Source organism: Patiria miniata, unplaced genomic scaffold (assembly GCF_015706575.1).
Source record: "Patiria miniata isolate m_02_andy unplaced genomic scaffold, ASM1570657v1 HiC_scaffold_20, whole genome shotgun sequence".
Classification (NCBI taxonomy): domain Eukaryota; kingdom Metazoa; phylum Echinodermata; class Asteroidea; order Valvatida; family Asterinidae; genus Patiria; species Patiria miniata.
The window spans coordinates 32,678,376-32,697,308 of record NW_024037059.1 but is presented as its reverse complement, the minus strand read 5'-3'; the positions used below and the strand labels follow the sequence as shown (position 1 = coordinate 32,697,308).

At 38.5% G+C, this 18,933-nt stretch overlaps 1 protein-coding gene across 2 annotated transcripts in view; it reads right to left on the bottom strand.

The window, feature by feature from the left end:
• LOC119728711 (PR domain zinc finger protein 14-like) overlaps positions 1-18,933 on the bottom strand; it is a gene marked incomplete at its 5' end in the record, with an annotated part of 95,248 nt that overhangs the window by 39,410 nt on the left and 36,905 nt on the right. For both annotated transcript variants that reach the window (XM_038201050.1, XM_038201051.1), the window contains 1 exon segment: positions 2,276-2,641. In XM_038201050.1, the coding sequence (XP_038056978.1) occupies positions 2,276-2,641 (366 nt within the window).

Sequence of the window (18,933 nt, the reverse complement as noted above, 5' to 3'; positions counted from 1 at the left end):
CTTGTTTCCGGATCGTAAGTAAACTTCAGTACAACCATCTTAATCATCGATGTCTACTTGTACCTCAGGGGGCATATTTAGTAATTTGGAGGCCGTTTTGAAGGTGAAATCTGATGTTTTTTGTTGGAAAATATTGGTTTTTGGGACGGTGTTGTCCAGCTCGCGGTATTAGCTTGGACCTTACTATCGCCAGACCATGTCCAAATGTTAAAAAAGGCGATAAGTTGGGTCCAAGTTACTCGGACTAATATTAAATGCAGTATAGCGTCTTCCTGTGAGCATCAGACATCTTCGAAAATGCATGACAAGAACCCAATTGCCTCTTTGTAATAGGGTACTTGCCTAGCCCCATAAATGTGGCCTATTTACTGGACTGCCTCCGTAAACATAGGCCACACATCCACATGTACAAAAACGTGTCGACTTTGCCAAATTGTGATTTTCACATTTAGGCTTACTTTGTAGGTTTTTTTTTGCTTTAGAAGCATTCTCACCCTCTATATAGGCTAATCAGAAAGTGCTGCCTTTTTCAGATGTCTAAATTTTGTGAAATTTCATGTTGAAATTTTGTGTGCAAATGTATCTGGAAAATTCACGAAAAATGGACATCTGAAACAGGCAGCACTTTCTGATTAGCCTATATAGAGGGTGAGAATGCTTCTAAAGCAAAAAAAACCTACAAAGTAAGCCTAAATGTGAAAATCAAAATTTGGCAAAGTCGACACGTTTTTGTACATGTGGATGTGTGGCCTATGTTTACGGAGGCAGTCCAGTAAAATAGGCCACATTTATGGGGCTAAATCTTGCCATTCCGCTGTAATCATAACAAGAGTAGCTCACACACTGCACACAGCAGATATATAGCAATTTTTAAAAATATATTTTAAAAAAGTCCAAAATCCTCCTGGCTGTTTTGGAAGATTTTGGAGGATTGAGGATGTGTGCCACATACAGTGTCAATTGATTTTGGAGGATTGAGGATGAATGACCTCCCTATGACAATTAAACACACTTTGCCAGTTTTAAGTGCCTCTACAAGAGGTGTTGCCGCAAACCGAAACGATACCGATACCCCACCATGCAAAGCCTCAAATCTTATATATCTTTGTAATGTTTTATTGCTTTTTTTCTATTTTTATAATATCGTATGTTTGTTGTAACTGCTGGGCACCTTTGAAAAACAGTGTTCCACTGAAAGGTCTCCCCAGGATAAACAAGAAATAAATAAATAAATAAATAAATAAATAATAAGTGGTGTTTGGAAAAGAGGATTTTGGAGGACCGAGGCTGAATGCAGTTGAGAGGCAGGGCTAATGGAGAATTTTGAAGGATTGCGGCAGTGGGTATCCTTCATTTAAACATACATGTAAGTGGAATATCTTGGAGCATTTGGGTGGATTGAGGATGGTTCCTAACAAAAAGGGCTGGGGGGGGGGGGTAGGGTTAAAGTGTTAATCTACTCTGCCGCAGCACAGACTGCAGGATCAATTTCTCCATGCACACAGAGAATTCAGATTGACAATATGTAAAAGGAACACTGATCTTGCTGCACGAAAATGTGAGCCAAGTTTCCACCATTAGCGTTCTAACTACTCTCTTTGATGTGAAAGAAATTTTCGCCTACATATGATCTGTTATCTCATAATGTCAACTAAACTGCCCTTGGATATCAGCACATTTATTGGTAGTTGACGAGACAAACACAGAAAAGTCTCTATATAACTTGGCAAAGCATACACACTATTATATGAGCTGGCAACCATTCTTAACCAATCATAGGATAACCAAATGTAGGCGGATGCCACCCTCAATATTGAATTTCAAGGTCATGTAGATTTGCCCTCCATGCATGTTTTACTCAGTTTCTCCCAAATCTACAAAGATTTTCTATTCTAATAAGAAAATGTTAACCTCTGATACCTTTACACATATCCAATGCACATGCGCAAGCAATTCCGCTGACTATAACAAAAGAACATTGTGTCACCACGCAGGCTCACACACTGCACATCCCAGAAGCCCATTGATAAACCCCGCCCCCCCCCCTTTTCTTGTAGGATGGTATTGGAGGTGAGTATTTTCTTATTAGAACAGAAAAGCCCTGTAGATTCGGAAAATTCTATTGCAGAAAATACCTCACCTCCGATACCTACAAATGCAGAGTAGCATCAGATGCCCTTATGCAAAGGTGGGGACATGCAGACTAGAGTCCAGAAGTTAAGTGTCTTAAGCCCAGCTGGAAGGAATACTAGTGAACCAAACTGTTAAGACATACCCGAAAGCTGAAAGCATAATGCTTCCAGGAGGATGGGTCAGTAGCTTTACAAGATCTTTGGGCTGCAGTCCGAGCACTTGCTTGTAGCACCTGTCTGCCCATCCAGCCTTCTGCCTGGAGAACATCTCGCAGGCAGTTTTTCCAACATGCTGCCTGCATAATCCCCGATATGGCCACACCTTGGAAGATAGCCCATGATGTTGTCTTGCCTCAGGTTTGGTGGGCTTGAGGTGGGACCTGTCGTAATCCAGCCTGCGAAGATGCAAGATTCCTCTGTGGCGGCTGGTTTTGAGCATGGGTTGCGAGGCGCACCATACGTGGCTCTCCAGGTGCCTGCGGTGCTTGTAGAACCGGTTGTGGTTCAGCCTGGGAAGATTTAAAGATTTAAAGGAAAGCATAACCCAGGATTCCCATCCAGCTGATGCTGAGTGCATATGGTACAATGTACTGGGCTACAATGAAAAGCATATAGGCCGTTCCCCTGTTCGAACAAACACGTGTGCAACGCGCACGTCTGACAGAAATAGGCACAACAATTTCCACATGCTATACAACAGAAGTTGACGGATGGAATCTTATTTTTGTTGTGTAAACAAAATACCGTTAACAACTTACCTCCTATTGCAGTTGCATGTGAACGCTGTGGTAAGCTTTACATTGGCAAAAACAAGCGCCGTCTGGCCGATGTTTAGAGACAGGTGTGTTCCAAGTTCAGTGACGTAAACGCGTACTAACTTCAATGAAGTAACGCGTGTAACGCGAGCGCACGCTTGATTCGAAATAAGGTAAGACTTGTATTCTATATTGCTACTTGTATTCTATATTTTGTCATTCTGCTGATGAATGCCTTATGGTACGAAACAGTAAGTCAAGAAGAGAAATGTATGCCAAAGTTTGATTAATTCTGAATTTATTGCATAATCATATCTCTACAGAGATGTATCGGGCACTGTGAATTGTGATAGAAAACGATTTCATTGAATATCCAATGAAATCTTCTATCACAATTCACACTGCCCGATACATCTCTGTAGAGCTATAATCATGCAATAAATTCAGAATATGAGTTAATCGATTTTTGGCATATCTCTGCAAAAAGCGGGCAAAAGTGCCCGCTTTTTGCAGAGCCTCTCGGTAGGCCGGGGCAGCTTTCTCGAATGCCTCCTTGGACGACAGGAGAGACGCTTGTTGATTCCATCTGGTATCTGTTTGGTGACAGCGGGTGGATGGTTTGACTGGACATGTACATAAAGAGGTACATTACCTTCATGTATGGCTTGTACCCTCCCGTTCGCAGGTCTAATGTGATGTCAAGGAAGTTTACTGTTGCCTTGTTGGCTTCGATCGTTACCTTTAAGTCATTTTCCCGGAATACTTGGCAAATTTCCTTCTTGATGTTTTCTATTTTCTGGGGGGTCTCTTTGAATACTGCCAGACCGTCGTCCCTGTATAGTCCCACTCTATTTCCGTACCTTTGGTTTCAGGATCGACAGCATATTATGCTACATACAGCTCGCATGACTCCGCGCCGTTCGACGTTCGTCATGACATTGAATTTACTGTCTGCATTACGCTTTCTCCAAGGCACCTGGTCGTTGAATACCACTGTCTGTTTTGCGTGGATGATGATATCTTTCTCCTTGTTGTATGTTCTCGTAGTTTTCCCGCTAATCCTAGAACGGGTAGAACGTATGATTTCCTCGGTCAAACAAAACAACAAATAGTGACACAGGACCAAGTACTAAAAGATATGTACAACAATATCAACAAATATAAAAGAGAAAGCAGTTATGCGCTTTAACTCAAAAAGCCCCAAATGGCCCGAGCTAGAAAGGAATATTACCAGTTATGACTTGTGAATCACTCTTGACGGGTTTAGTACTAGGAATGACTTGTGTATCACTTCTGATGAGTTTATTACCAAGTTATGACCTATGAATCTCTCCTGATGGGTATAATGTCATTTATGAATTATGAATTACTTCTGATGAGTTTAGTACTAGGAATGACCTAGAAATCACTCATGGCGGGTATATGACCAGTTATAACCTGTGAATAATTCCTGATGAGTATAAACTTATCTAAACTAAACCTGTCACTCCTGGCAGGTTTATCACAATGTTATGACTTGTGAATTACTGCTGCGGGTATATTACCAGTCACGACTTGAGAACCACTTTTTTACGGGTTTATTGCCAGTTATGACTTGAGAATCACTCCTGACGGTTTATAACGAGGTTATGACCTGTGAATCACTCCACAGGCTCAGTACCAGTTATGTAATGTCAGTCATTCCTTGTGAGTTTATTGCCAGTTATGATCAGTGAATCACTCCTGCAGTTGTGTCGCAACGGTGATGTGACAAATGTGACTTGTGCTTCCTGCTTATGTCAAGACAAGGTTAAATAGTATATCAAGTGATGTGAGGACGAGGGACGATGATGCATTGTCTAGTTGTTGAGAAGTTCATCGGGGGAGCTGTTCCCGTTTGCCATTACCCTATTTCGTCTGTAGGTTTCGAGTATATTAACGTACAAGCTGATTTACCCGATCATAGATCGGGTAGGGCGTATTTGTGTTGGGGTTGAAAATGTGGGGAGTTAAATGTAAATGGGGATTTAGTTTAGAAGACATGCAGTTATAGAAAAGCAATTTCTGCGGCGCTATCTTAGGCAATTTCTGACCACGATACTAACACTACTGTATTGTTTGAACAACTTAAAGATCATCTTTTAAACATCATTTGAGTTTGGAGTCATTGAATCAGCTATTCTGAGCAAAAGAATATTATAGTAGGCTACAATTTTTATTCGGGAAGAAAAAGTTGGGGGGGGGGACAAAACGATATTCCCCGCTTTAAAATGTTGGGGTGGGCAATTGACGCCCATGATAATTATGTACCATGGCATGCATGACTGCTTGTAAATTTTCTCGTTGGTCTGTTAAATTGGCATTTTGTGAGGCAGTCGCATTATTTTGTGGGAAAACTGAGATGAAAGACTTACCGTAGGCGAAAGCTGATTGTACAGCTTTGACAATAAATCATAATGCAATAAAACGTGAAGGTGGCATTTGCAATGAAAATGTTGAGTGTGTAACCATAACATTACAAAGTCTGAATCATGGAGGAAGGTCATTATGAAGATACAGTATTGGACTCATCAACAAACGTAAACTTCTTACAATTCTTACAATTTGCAAGACCTGCGAGGAAAACGTTGATTTAACTGTTTTATTCAAGTTGGTTCAACCCTTATTAATAAAGCAAGTCCAAACAGCCAACAACCGCCAATGGATTTATTATGCACTCTTCGTTATTCCAACCCAACGTAGTTCAAAGATTGCGATATTTGAAGCAATGCATCGATCCTTCGTTGATCCCAAACAGGCCCCCGAAATTATAACGCGACACTGAATTATACGTGGCGGGCAGCGGACTCAAAACACTCTTCCATGCATGGTAAAAGCAACAGCACTTTATCACACGTCACACGCTTGTACAAGCGTGTGACGTGATGATAAAGTTGCATAGCGAGCACTGTAGACCCAACCTCGTTTCCAGGGTGTCGAGCAGGCTGCAGTACGCGTTGCCGCGACAGTTTTTTTGCATAGCCGGGAAGTAGTACGCAGTGTAGACTTTCGTTTGGTCAGACCGCGCAAGGTATACTAATGTGTAGTCATCCTAAGTATTCATTGCACTCGGCGCAGGGGCGGCAAGCAAAGCATAGGAAACAATAGGGACACTTGGTGGCCACGCACCATGGAGAAAAAATATTTTGCCAAGGTCACCCAAGGCTACCTTTTGGTGAACGCTGTTGTAGAACGGCCGAGTAGAACACGTAAACGGAACCCCTACGTTGAAGTCGCTGACCTTGCACTGTCTTGACTCGCAGAAAAGTCAACACAGAGGGCAGCCAGGCAGTCAACGTGAAAGCGCACACGACGGCAAATTCCTGTGCAAAAGGCAATCCCTAAAAATCGACGAAACGATCGCCGGTCCGTACGGAAAAATTAGGACGACCCGAAGTGTCAAACCCGGCGGAAGACACCCTCCACATTTTCCACGGACGTAGAGCGATTGTGGGGCCACGGGAGACCGCGGTCTTGGATCCTTTCAGGAGCAAACATTTCTCGGAGGCCGAGTAAAACTTGCTCTTATATATATAGATGATATGAGCTTTTTTCAAATGAGTGTCACAGCGAAGGCATGCCACCGCGGTGGGGTAAAATGCATTTGTGAGGGTCAGTGGCAATGACAATGAGGCTTTTGATCTGGGCACATTGTGGAAACCACCCCTTGCGTTAATGGAGATTTAAACTGGACCTATGTTAAAACTGCCTCGAAGGGGCCAACAGCACTATTTTGACTACCATGTCAAAATCGTCCTAATCAGGGGTGATTCTCAAGTCAAAACTGGGTAATAAATCATTAGAAGTGATTCACTGGTCATAACTGTGAAATAAACTTATCAAGAGCGATTCAAAAGTCATAACTGGGAGACCAAACTCTTCAGGATTGATTCACAAGTACTAGATAAAAAAAAAATATAAAAAAAACAGTCAGGAGTGATTCTCAAGTCGTAACTGCCTTATACACGCCAGGAGTGATTCACAATTCATAACTGGTAATTAACCCCTTCAGGAGTGATTCACTTGTCATAACGGGCAATATACCTACCAGCAGTAAATCACAGGTCAGAACTGGGTAACAACTCATCAGGAGTGATTCACTGGTGATAACTTCGTAATAAACCCGTCAGGAGTGATTCATAAGTCATAACTGGCTAACTCGTCAGGAGTGATTCAATAGTCATAACTGGCAATATACCCGCCAGGAGTGATTGCCAAGTCAAAACTCATCAGGAGTGATCCACTGGTCATAACTTCGTAATAAACTCATCAGGAGTGATTGCCAGGTCAAAACTGGGTAACAAACTCATCAGGAGTGATTCACTGGTCATAACTTCGTTAAAAAAAAAGTCAGGTGTGATTCATCAGTCATAACTGGCGATAAAAGCGTAGGGAGAGATTCTCAAGTGATTCACTGGCAATAACGCGTCGGGAGTGATTCGCTAGTCATAACGGGCACTATACCCGTCAGCAGTAAATCACAGGTCAAAACTGGGTAACAACTCATCAGGAGTGATTCACCGGTCATAACTTCGTAATGAACCCGTCAGGTGTGATTCATTAGTCATAACTGGCAATAAACGCGTCGGGAGTGATTCAATAGTCATATTTGGTAATATACCTGCCAGAAGTGATTCTTAAGTCAAAACTTAGCAATAAACTCATCAGGAGAGATTCGCAAGTCGTTACTGGCAATAACCCCGTCAGGAGTGATTCCCAAGTCAAAACTTAGCAATGAACTAATCAGAATTGATTCACAGGTCAAAACTTCATAATAAACCCGTCAGAGTGATTCTCAATTCATAACTGGTAATATACCTCTTTAGAAGAGATTCTCTAGTCATAACTGGCAATAAACCCGTCAGGAGTGATTCCCAAGTCAAATCTTAACAATAAAACTAATCAGGAGTGATTCACAGGTCATTGCTTCATAATAAACTCATCAGGAGTGTTCCTTAAGTCATAACTCGGTAATAAACCCATCAGGAGTGATTCTCAAGTCATAACTGGCAATAAATCCATCAGGAGTGATTCACAAGTCAGTGCTGACAATAAAACGCAACAGGAGTGATTCACTAGTCATAACTTTATAATGCACCCGCCAGCAGTGATTCTGAACTAAAAATTACTTTGAGCGGTAACATTAGGGAAATTTGATCCACTGCCGAGTAAACACGTCTTGTACTCGTCGTCAATGGTCACTTTAGTAGCAAGCCGCAGAGGTGATACGATTTGAACCAAATGACCGGCCAAAAAATTGATCAATCATGCACATTTTGGCGCTGACATTTCAGCTGATCACTGAGATCAGCATTTTCGTCATTGTCTTTGTCCGATAAATCCCGCAAAATATCAAAATTATTCATTATCCTCTCAATAAAAAAAATGGAAGTGGGATATTCCACAATTTGGAGCGAAAACTTGACAGATTTAAGAAAGAATATTCATCGTAATTCGTATTTAACCATATCGTTGCAGTGCCTCAGTTGATGTTTAATACGTTGACCTAAATTTGCATGTTGGCCCCAAGTGGGCGTGGTATAGATTCAATCGACAAACAGATTTGCGACCTTGTTTTATCCTCAACGTTATGTTTGCGTAATAGCAATATTGTTTTGAGTGAGATGGCAAAACAAAATCAAAATCTGGGATTTCGAAGGTGCTGCACCATTTCATATATACCATGCATATATATATCAGAAATCTCGTGCAGCGCTAGCGTACACAGGATAAATTTTACATCAGACAATCATGTGTGACCTCACACTTCCGGTTGTGACTGCCACTTTAGGATCGGACGGTTGGGGCCATGAATAATTCAGGAGGTTGTGCCAAGTCATGAATAATTCAGTAGTTTCGATCGGGCCAGTATGTTTATTCACGAGAACAGAACAACGATATCAAGAGCGTTGTTGTTAGTCTATCAGTTACATTAAAACATTTTAAAGTACGGTTGTCGTCGAGCTACCACAGTAGCCTAGTGAATAGCGAGATGAGCTATGGATACAAAGATCCCTGGACAAGAGCTATGTATGTACATCCTGACGGTGAATAAACAAGTAATACTAGTAAATGACATGAATTTGACAAGTTTATAATGATAGCAATAATTGACGTAAACAGGGAGACATTCGAGCTGCAAAATTGTGTCATTGGCAAGTTTTCAGACGACGGAACTGTGAACTCTCTGATCTAATTATTATGATTACATCAATTCATAAATTTCCAAGTAAATTTGTGGGTCCAAATAAGTGAAGAACCCACAAGAAAGTTTAAAATTCGCACCATATCCGTATCTATCTCGCGTATGACGTCATCACTTTGCGAGTTCTTCTCATACATAATGCGGGAAAGCGCCACGGAAACTACGTATGGAAGCTGCCCGTACGTATGAATAACTTTTGCCATTTTACACCAAACGTGGCAAAATGATGCTTTTGAAGTGGGAGGTGCAATGAAAGTCACTTTTTGCGGGAAATATATAGTGACTTTTAAAACATTTGGTGACATTAAAATTGTGACTGATTCATGCACATCGTAAAGTATATTTTTCACAATATTAGCAACCAAACAGTTTGAGCAAGATGGAAGCTGCGAGTTGTTAGTTTCTCTCTTTAATGGTTGGGAGAAACATCCCTGTAAGAAGAAAACAACATTAAAGAGATAACAGGCTGTCACTGCATGGCAGGATCGTAGTGGTATTTTTTGGCATTCTACTGCAACTATAGAACAACGTTAGTTACGGGTGTTCACATATTAGTGTATAAATCTACTCCTTCCTCTTTTCCCCAGAAGTTTGATTCTAATAAGAAATGGATTACTTGACAAAACTACAAGAAGTCCACAGTTGCCTTGTTTGATACTTGCAGAAGAATGCACAAGTGGAAAGTGGGCAACATCTTACTTTAAAAAAAAATACCAATGTAATCAATCTGTCTTGCAGTGAAAAAAATAGTTGGCCTATTTTTCAATGTTGTTTTACACTTCAACGTCTGCCAACAATTTAAGAGAAAACTTAACAGCACGCAGCCTTTATCTTGCTTCAGATCTCGGAAGTCTGAAGTCCCTCTTTTCTAAAGTCCCGCTTTTTTTGCCAATATAATACATTCAGGACAACCTAGGGATAACGTTATAATTATATCCTCGTAGTAGTCCTTGACCAGCATTTTTTTACAGGCAGGTTTTATGGACCTATTTGGTGCTTTTAGTTGCATATTAACTATAGGAAAACATTAAAAAGGGAACTGATTCCATTCTAACTCATTTCCCAGCGTAGTCAAACAATGACTTTTAGTTAAAGCACTCTTCATGGCCATGAAAACCCGCCTGGGAAAAATGACCGTGAAAGCTCGGTGGTCAAGTAGTAAGACGTCTGCACTCGACTTGCACCAGAATGATTGGTTTTTCTCTCACTATCGCTCGGGACAGTGAATATTTTACAGTGTTTATAAAATACGTCGCTGGAGGGCAAAACCCAATATTGAAAAAAAAAATCCAGAACAAAACTGGTCTTGGACATAGTTTTTGTTAATTTTCCCATCACATATGCGTACCGGTATATTATGCACGTGTGATGTCATATGGATTCAATGCCAAACTTCTTAGAAGACGTCAATTCAATTTGAAGTGATTCTTCTTCTAAAAACCACTTTCAACGTAACTTCCCTTTCAATTAAATAGATAATTAAATGTTACCTGATAATGTAAACCTGCACCAAAAAGTATCCAAAGTATATTACATGTATGAAATATGTATAAAGAACATAAAAAAATAACAACTAAAAAAATAAATACCCTTTTTTTATGTACAAAGCTCTCGAAGACATTAATTTGAATTGAAACAACTGGTGAACTCAGAAGGCAAGTTTCATAAAGCTTTAAATGTCATTTTTAACTTCATGCTAATTAGTGGGGCTGTTAATTTCAAATATATGAAACAATTGTGCACTTTGTGACTAAAGAATGAAACTTCGCATGTTGGTTCTTCAATGCCATGAAGTTAATTTTAAGATGTGGAGGCATTTCAACTTTGCATATACATGACCTTTACATATAACAATTGTTCTTCAGAGTGCACTTTCCTATGACCCAAAGTGCACGTCATTATGTCTTTATACAATCAAAATAACGATCTGATATGGGAACAATTCATATCTGACATCCGGTGATCTTACACAGGTCAGTGACATTTGTAAACCTTATTTATAGCAAATTAGAAGATCAAATCTTTAAACCCCAATCTTTTTAAGACCCAAGTCTAAATAATTAATATATTAGGTGATCATGCTATGAAAATGGTTTTTGTATGTAGGGACGCTTCATATTTAATCTCTGGTAACCTTCGAGAGGTCATGACCTTTGTAAACCCTATCTATAGATATTTATAAGATTTGCCCTTGTAAGTGTCACTTTTTCAAGACCCAAGTCTAACATTCGGTTCTTCGTGCCATGAAAAGAATTTTCAGATGTTGGGACATAATTATCTGACCATCAATATCATATTAATTCGTCAAAACGCCATTTTTTCGTGACCGAAGCCTCAATAGTGCAAACGAAAGGTATTGCGCCTTATTCTACAGTCATGTTATGAATTCAGACACCACAAACAATTTTTGTTGGCAGACACAACATGATGTGACTGGAATAGACGGCGGTGGGACCTTTTTGTAATGGAATATGTACAAATGCCTAGCAGTATTCACACTTGTGTACCGGTACCTATTACACTCCTTGTACACAGATGGACTTGGGAAACGACATTTAAAAACCTTTTTTTTCAAAGTCCACTGGTCACTGTTAGAGAGTGATGCTTGTCCAGATGTACTTCTTATATTCTGTTGTGCCTGCGTCTGCCCTTTAAGTGGCATTTGGAGGATTAAATATGATAAATAGAAGCAAATAGCGTAAACAACGTTCACTGACCGCTCAAAGGTCACCAGAGCTCAAAAATGAAATGTTCACATATCTAAAATTCATATTATGGCAAGAAGACCAACATGTTATATACGGGTAATGAACAAGTTGGAGTTTAAAGAGTAAATCTTATAAATAACTTTAAATACGGTATACAAAGGTCAATGACCACTCGAAGGTCACCAGAGGTCAAATATAATTGTTCTTCACATCTGATCATTATTTTCATGGCATGAAGACGTAGACTATGGTCATATGAAAGTAGTTTTTCAAGAACAATTGGTTATAAATATAGTTATGTAAATGTCACTGACCTCTCAAAGGTCACTTGGTAAGATATGAAATGCCTCCACATCTGAACATTTTCTTTACTGCATGAAGCCCTTTACATGCGAAGTTTCATGCTTCAGTTACAAAGTGCACAATTCTGTCACTTATCAGCCTCACTAAATGTGTTTAAAACAAATTATTGCGTTTAACAGGAATCCATACACAATAAATGCATAGCCCAACACACTGGTTAGTTAAACAAAGATTAAAATGAATAATAAATATCGAACTAAACTCATTCAAAAACATAATTATTTCAGGTGAAGCAGCTGAAGTTAGTTATGTAAACATATACATTTTTTTTTACTGTACATTAAATACTGTTAAAAGATGGTATCAAGGAAATGAGGTAAAAATGTTGGCAAAAAAAGCATCTTCCATTTGTCAAATAACAACTCGTTATATAAGAATACATTATCCATCAGTCATGAGGTAAACAGGAATGACTCATACTAAACTACATTTAACACAGTTTCAATACCTTTTTTTAAATAGATGTTTTATGTTTGTATGTACATTGTATGAGTACAGGCATACACACAATAATGTAAGCACATCTTTATCACACCAGACAGTATGCATAGAAACGGAATTAGAGTGCAAATGGTTTTGTACCACGAGGGTCGCAATAGTTATATGAAAATGCACAAAAGGTATAAACTTTTTGTGCATTCAGTTTTGTTAAATTCCAATAACTAAGTCCACGCTCTGAGATGAGTCCGAAACACATGACACGGTTTGCCAAAAATTGCCAAGTGATTTGGCAGATTACATTTTTAAATTACCACAGATTTTGTTTTAGATTAAACACATAAATACAATGCATATTATGTCCTACTCTTCACCAATTTGATTTATTTTCTGACATTTTTTTTCTCACGATCCCCTATCATTAAAAAAGAAAAACTAAGACACCTCTTATTTGGATGTCTACAACCCCCCGAAAAACTTGAAATTTGTGTTTTTGTGCCCTAGCCGGCATCAAGTTTTACGGACGTTTTTTCATTATTAGGGACATTTGGTATTGTTGTGGGGACTTTCTGCTGTTCCCATAGTGTCTTCGGACTCCATAATAACTATCACCCAACAGACGTGTAGTCCCCACAATTTTGGAACAGGTGTATGTGCATGTTTCTAGTGTGAATCGACACACATTATGAAGCATCATCGATTAATTGAGGACAGGAGTCAAATCAAAGACGACCTGAGTAGAAAACATGTACAAAACCAATAGGAGCTACTGCAAACAAATTCGAGCGATGAGGAACAATAAAATAAATACTCGATTTACACCACAAACAAACCTGTGTGGGTGTGTATACGTGCAGGAGAAGATGGGGGGGGGGGGGGGGGCGATTGTCCCCAAGGCAGGGACGCCAATGGTGATGTCCCCAGTTAAAGGTCAAAGTTAGGTAAATTTTACCATACAGACAAGAAGCCTTCAAAATGAAAACGAACCAAATTTCTTCCAAACGGGTCCATGGGGTTGATAAAACCTGGTATGAAATTGAACCCAGTTCAAACATGTGAAACTTCTGTGACGTCATCATGACGTCATCGGGTATCAAATTACAAGCGATTTAGGTTCACAATTTGAATTATTACTTTGAACTGTAAATTTTCAAATGAATGGAGTACCATTCGAGTTGTTTGTGATCACTTATATATTGCATTGAGCAATACTTTGGATTCCCGAGGACAGAGCCGTTTGACCTTTACTTCCGGTGTTACCGAAAGTTCAAGGAAAAGTGAAAATAACTTGAAACCAGAATCATTTTACTGCAGTCGACTGCACTTCCATAATTTGTTTGTCTGCAGTCAACAAATTATGGAAGTGATTTGCCTGGAATGCTATACACATAAATGAGCACAATGACGTCTTTATCCCGAAGGGGCTAAAGCGGCACATCAACAACAGTTGAACTTTTTAAAATTAAAAACAATTTGTCAATATTTTACCAAAGTGCCCATAGATATTCTTTGGAAAACGGCAAATGACTTTGCAAGGCTTCAGACCGGAAGTTGTCGTAGGGAGATGTTGAAAATGATTGCATTTTTTCTTTTGTTTAAAGTGAATATACATCATTTGCTTTTGCTGTAATTTTCAGAAATGAATGGATTTCGGGGGTTACGTTTTGGGTTCGTAGATGCTATGAAAACCAAGAAAAACAATCATTTTCCTGTTGTCTGGTTCCCTGACTCCATTTAAATTGTAAGGTCAGGGAACTAAACTAGCTGGCTTGTACCCATTCATAGGTGTGTAATCTATTGCAAAACAAAAATGGTCAATTGGGTCCAGTATTTGAAAAAAGCCAGTCGGCCGACCAGCGTTGGAAATTGATTTACCACTTTTCTTGAGAATGACAGCATACCAGGTGCCATGATATTACTGTACTGGATACTTTAGACTGTCATTCACTAACGGTCCAGCAAGGTACTTCAAAATAATTTAGTAGTTTTACTTTTTGATGTTTGCAAATGTTGTATTTTCCCTTTAAATTCAACCCATTCGATCCGTGTCTCATGACTATGTTCGTACCACAAAATAATAATACCCAAGTACAATGTTGGCCTTTGGCTTCAAAATGGTGTGTCGTCACCAAACCGGAAGCTAGGTATACTTAATGCATACAATTCAACTCATTATAATTTCCATGTTTTCAGAAGTTCTTTTCGTCTTTTGATGATCATGCATCCTCGCTGAACTTCAGTAATTCAGTTTGCATATTTGAACTGCTGACGTTATCAAACCAGAAATAATGTGTGTAGGCTACATACAATGTACTACAACCCAAATAATGCATGTTTCAAATTAAAACGAATGGTTTAACTTATAAGGCTGTAAATGATTATTTTCCTTGTACTGAAAAAAATATTCATAACCGGGAATGTCCAATGAAAATGTTTTGGGCCCGATCACCCTGCGTTTATAACTCAACAAACGCAAATCTCTAAGTTTTACTCTGAAATCAAACAATTTGATAATTGTGTGCTTGTGTGTAATTTACGCTTTCTGCATCGACATGGCATGCACTGGGATACATTACTCATTTGCACAGGAAAGGTATGAAGCGTACATAAGGTGTTATTATATAAATTTCCATTGTTTGAAACATTTTCTTGATCCATGTGAGATGGTACATCACTCTCCTTGAGTACACCCTTGTGATGCAAGGAAAGTTATATTAATGTACCCTTGGGTTAGGCGTCACTGATTCAGTTGAGATCAACTGAGTACGTGCAACTCCATTACGGTCAAATAAAGACAACTGAAGTCAGCTTAACATTGCTTAGCTGAGCTGACCTGGATTCAACTGGAATCGACTGAGCTCTTTGGGAATCCTTTGAGGTTAACTTAACTCAGCTGGGTTCAATTGTACTCAATTAATTAAACTCAGATGAGATCAAACGGAATCACAATAATTACATGTAAAATCAGAAAACATCCTGTCTATAAAACTAAATCAATTATTCAATTTTGCATATTTTGAACCGATACCATAAAACTGGAAGTAACATTTAAATAAAATGAAAGCTATCAAACCCAAAACGTAGATTTTTAAAATTATACCGAAAAAGACTGAATTTTATTAAATTTTGGTTTGATCCAAAATATCCATAAATGAACGAGGCGATGACCAATGAATAGTTGCCTGCCTGATAACGTCATGTTTGTAACTCAACAAATACGACATCTTGTTTTGTTTTCCCCAGAGGGTTGCAGAGGCCAAAAATAGAAAAATGCATGGGGTTGTCAAAAATAAAATAACCCAAGGTCGAAATCACATGAATCCAATGCATAATTGGTCTCTACTTGTCACCGTTAGAATCTAGGTTTTGATTGATATCTTCCACATTGAGTGTTTCAAATTAGCTTAAAATGACAGATATGTAAATTAAGATTAGGTCAGAAACTGGAACAGACTGAAACAATTCAAGAAAACATGTCAGTACAAAGACATTTATACCCCTTGTACTTTGATGGTCTGCAACAGAGTAAAAATTAAAGCAATGGTTTGGTATATCAGTTGATTACGTCATCATTACATAACCTCATGCAAATATTTTGCATACTAGTAACACACTCAAGTCTATTTATCTAAACACATTTTCACGACGATCGGACGTTGTCTTATACGACGTTATAATTAACAATGAACATTAAAACACGTCATGCACTTTGGAAATAAACGACCAAGTACACAATATAAATACAATGTACTTGCAACTGCGGTGTTTATATCAAGATAACAAGAATCCGGAAGATACTGAAAGTTTCCCACCCAGGGGTTACTTTAGGAAACCAGGTTGCAAATAAATGCGAGCCATAGGGACGAGAATGTGCTATACCTTTAATATCAGTAACACCCATTCATTTATATTGACAAAGGCAAATGTTATAATGAATAATGGTATAAACTTATCCCACATTGTCTTTGCTACTCAATGACACTTGTGTCCATTGAATTGATGTGAATACTTGAGAGATGAGACTACTTGTTTTGGGAGATGAAAGTAATTTATCTTTAAGATGCATACAAGGAAACAGGAAGGTGTCCCCCGAAACTCGTAAGGCGACACTAAAAAACAGTTTGAACTAGATCACACTTATGGAAATGGGATTTGGAAATTGCACTTTTAAGATGACATCACCTGACCCATGTTCATACAATCATGGTTAAAACCACTGTTGATATATTTTTCATTACATACATAGGTTTATGAGTGATAAATATTTATGACTGCACGCTTGACATGCGTGCATGCTTTGGATAGGGGGTTTGTGCACTGGGGTGGTGTAAAAAGAAGGAAATCCACTTTTGACAGCAATTGTATGTATTTGTGGAGCATATTTCAAAATTCAATTTAATGGCATTACAATATTGACCTTTAATTAATCAAAAGTGACGAAAAAATTATTGCAAATGAATATTTTGTCTCCGAGACAGGGTAGTTTTGTAAATTTCATGTGCCAAACCTGTTTGTCCACGGACGGCTTTATTCCATCCGCTTGACTTGAGCTTGAAGACACAAAAAAAAACACCACATTTTGGTGACTAGTATTGAATTTAGCATAATAACACTATTCTTGCGATAATTTCAAAGATTTTTTTCACCACGTATGGTTTAAGAGCTGTACTTCACTACATCACAAAAAAAAAGTTAAAAAAGTTTAGTAGGTTAATAAATTCCTGTCAACAGTGGTTTTCCTTCTCTTTGCACCATCATGTATAACTTGACATAAAATGCTTGCATTCAGAACTGACCTAAATGCTTTTCAATCATTTATGTCCCTCCAATAAATGACTGGATCATACGCCCGTGTAAAGTTGAAATGAACATTATTGTATTACACTATCCAAGGGGTAAAATGTTGCCAACCTCAGATAAACAGCAACATCCAAATTACTGAATGTCTTGCTATGTAACATGCATAATGACACTCACTCAATCTGTTAACAACTAACCTTAAAACTTTCCTTTTTTTTTACAGGAAAGCATTGGTTTGACATGAAGATTAGGAATGGTGGCCCTGGTGTGTCATGTACATTGTAGTCTTAACAGCCTTTTTTGTTAACATTTTTGCTTGTTTAGAATTCTGTCCACAGCATTAGTTCACGTTTTATTTCTGACAGGCACTTCGGTCACCTAGATTAATCCGATTGGCTTTATATTTGGCACACACATGGACCATCACCTGCAGACACACCACAAACATTGACGTCTTGATGACGTCGGCATGTGTCACGTGACATCACATTAACGGTTCATTTTTAACATGCTGCAATCTACAGTACAGTACATGTCCAATTTGGTTGAATTTTACTTTTTACCTTGAACACGCGTCACGTGATGACAAATTAAAATTGATTTATCTAAGGTCTATATCTTTAGAACTATAGGTTCAATTTGGTTGTAAGTTGTAAGTTGGTATGTACCCACATGTAAACCGGGATGTGTTATTTGCGAAAATTTGTAACTATTTTCATTTTGAAATGCCCAAATCTTGCAAGTGCTCCTTTAAGCTTGAAATTAAAAAATTGTAGAATAATTAATTTGTTTATTGGTTTATTTTAATGTAATGTGTTTTTGACAAGGCCGAGTGCAATATCTGTTTAAAGCCCGGTTCATACTCGGCGCGAAAGCGAACGCGAATTTGTGACGTCATGGCAAGTATTTGTGCTGCGAATTCGTAAAAGTTGAACATATTTCAACTCGGGCGAATTCCGCTGCGAATGTTTCATGACGTCAAATTCGCTTCGCATTCGCTTTCGCATTAAGTATGAACAGGGCTTCACTTGATCTATGTCTGTTCGATGAACAGAACACAGGGCTTTTCGGCATTATTGATATTGCATGAGTCTATGTGCAGTCAGGTGAAAGATAAACATTTCATATAGGAACAAAGTTCCATCGACTTGTTAACATTGTATGCATGTAGTCAGGGATGCGTTAGGTAAACATTGGAGTGATGTGATTGATGACGTCATCATTTGATTTTATATATGGATCTATTGTGTGTGTGTTTTTTTTTTTTAAAGATAATCGCCATATCTCACAAACACAACACACTAAATTCAATTTAAAAAAAAATAGGTTTGTTGCCTTGTTGGGTAACAGCTAGACATCATAAAGAATTGAGATTATTCAACACAGATAGAATGGAAGTTAGATAACAAAGTCCCTTTATATTTCTATGATCTCACCTTTTTGCCTAAGAAGAGAGGTCGGTAAAAAAATACTAATTAAAATCTGGAAAAAAATTGGTAGATTCATGGATAAGT